This window comes from Morone saxatilis, unplaced genomic scaffold (assembly GCF_004916995.1).
Source record: "Morone saxatilis isolate NCDOM2014 unplaced genomic scaffold, NCSU_SB_2.0 Contig14, whole genome shotgun sequence".
NCBI lineage: Eukaryota > Metazoa > Chordata > Actinopteri > Moronidae > Morone > Morone saxatilis.
Genome location: NW_023339696.1, coordinates 12044694 through 12046741, shown reverse-complemented (window position 1 = coordinate 12046741; position 2048 = coordinate 12044694). Strand labels below are relative to the sequence as shown.

Genomic DNA, 2048 nt, shown 5'->3' with positions numbered 1-2048 from the left:
ACACACACACACACAACCATGTTTATAATGCAACTCAAGCATCACTATATACTACATAAATGGAAAATTATAGTAAGGGTTGACGAAGACACCCATTTGGCCATTAAATGAAAACACAAAGAAAACTCATCAGCTACTACTGTTTAAAATTTTATTAATTTAAGATTTTCACTTAAAAGGCATTATTGACTTACATCAGTTTAGCAAACTGGATTTACATTCAGAGTTATTTCAACCTATTATGACGAGTTTATTAAGTTTTATTAGATTATAAGACATTCTTCACACTACAGGAAATAAAAGGCAAGAGAAATGTTGTTGTCGAAACAAGTTATTGGTAACAAGTTTTCACCAAGAACTCCTTAAATATCTTAAAAAAAACTCCGATGTTTCTGGGACTAGTTCACATCCTACAGTTACAGACAGGCTTCTTAAGGCTGATTCTGATATTCTTTACAGCTAATTATCTTTAAACGTGACCGTATTCAGGCAACACTGTTAAATTTAATTAAATTAAAGTGAAGAGAATTAGTATTTTTCTGTACAAATCATATTCCTAGCAGCGTGGACAATTATTTAAAGCAGCATTAGACCATCATGTGGTGAGATAGAGAAAATACAACTGAAAGATTAAATGAATAAAAGTCATGTGAAGAAATTAAAGCGTACAGGTTTCATAGTATCTAGTCGTAATAATGAGGGTATTCAAGAAGTGTAAAGCATTGAACTACACACGCCTCTACGCAGGTTCAACGGTGCATTTACTTTCCCTCAGGAATGAAATCCTTTGGAGGATACAATCAGATATTATCATTTTACCGTTGAGTCAGTCAAAGTTTTAATGTCTTAAGGTTTGTGCAACTTAACGACGGAAGGCAAGTTTCTCCACAATCAAGTATCAGCATGTCAAGTTGCCGAATATTAACAAGAGATCCTCTAGAGCCCATTATTAAATAAATATTAAGATGGCAGGCATTGATATGACGCCAGTATGTCTAATGTTACAAGTATATACACTGATGTCTCTTTAAAGGTACATCAAAGCCTCTGAAAGATCAGCACAGAAGGTAGAAAAGATCTTTAAGGTGGTGTAATCCTAATCCCTGGTCCAGGAGAGGTGGAGGTATTGCTGCTGGTAGTAGGATAAGGACAAGGTAGTTTACAGTTGAGTCTTCATGGTTTAATGTGTCTGTAAATTTAAAAGGGAATTTACCTGTATGCCAGCTACAGGTAGTTATGTGTTCTTACCTCTATAATATATGTATTTCTATAAAGCATGAATTGTTTGATTGCCACTACAGAGCTAGTTAGCACCAAATTTCTGGCTTCCTTCCACCTTATAATTCACTTAATCTACATATTTCAGTATGTATGTTCTTTGAAAAGACAAGAAACTTGTAGTAAAATGTAAAGTAAAATGTAGTAATTATGGTTATTATGTCATATCTTGTCTAACATAGGAGTTTCTAACTACGAATTTGTTCAATAAGAAGCTGTAAAATGTCATCGTGTGTGTGTATGTGTGTGTTGTGATCATTCAGTAATAAGCATCACAGTCTTCCAGCAGACTGTCGGTGATGTAGCCAATCTTCAGCAGGTTTTGGTAGTAGTCTTTCTCCACAGCGTTGTTCACAGTCCAGCCCACCACCTCCACACCTCGCTCTGCCCAGTACTGGACATAGTCCCTGAGTGAAAGGAGGAAGAAAAAACAGTATATCTCAGTGTAATAATAATAATAATAATAATAATAACAACAATAAGACCCATAGCCAGACAAAAGTTTTTAGTTGCAGACAAAAATATTGAAGTGGTTATGACAAAGGAAGTGGTTCATCATTGTATTGAATTTCAAATCCAGTTTCAAATCCACTTATCATCAGACTCTTTTTGAGCCTCTTACTGAATCTTATTAAGTTAACTTTTGCAACTCACTAAAAGGCTACAATAATTAATAAAAAAAGATATCAGATCACCTTCTGTTGAAGTGGTTTATTTTTCGCAGAGACAACCCACGATTAAAAGTCATTGCACCAGAGTTAGCTAACAGC

At 34.7% G+C, this 2048-nt stretch overlaps 1 protein-coding gene across 1 annotated transcript in view; it reads right to left on the bottom strand.

Annotated features, from left to right (window-relative positions):
• Nucleotides 1–225: 225 nt before the first annotated feature.
• The window catches only part of LOC118323382 (glycerophosphodiester phosphodiesterase 1-like), a 5690-nt gene continuing 3867 nt past the window's right edge, over nt 226–2048 (bottom strand). Inside the window, exon 6 of the mRNA XM_035655339.1 lies at nt 226–1685. Coding sequence (XP_035511232.1) covers nt 1538–1685 — 148 coding nt within the window. The 3' untranslated portion in view covers nt 226–1537. The remainder of the gene's footprint in view (nt 1686–2048) is intronic.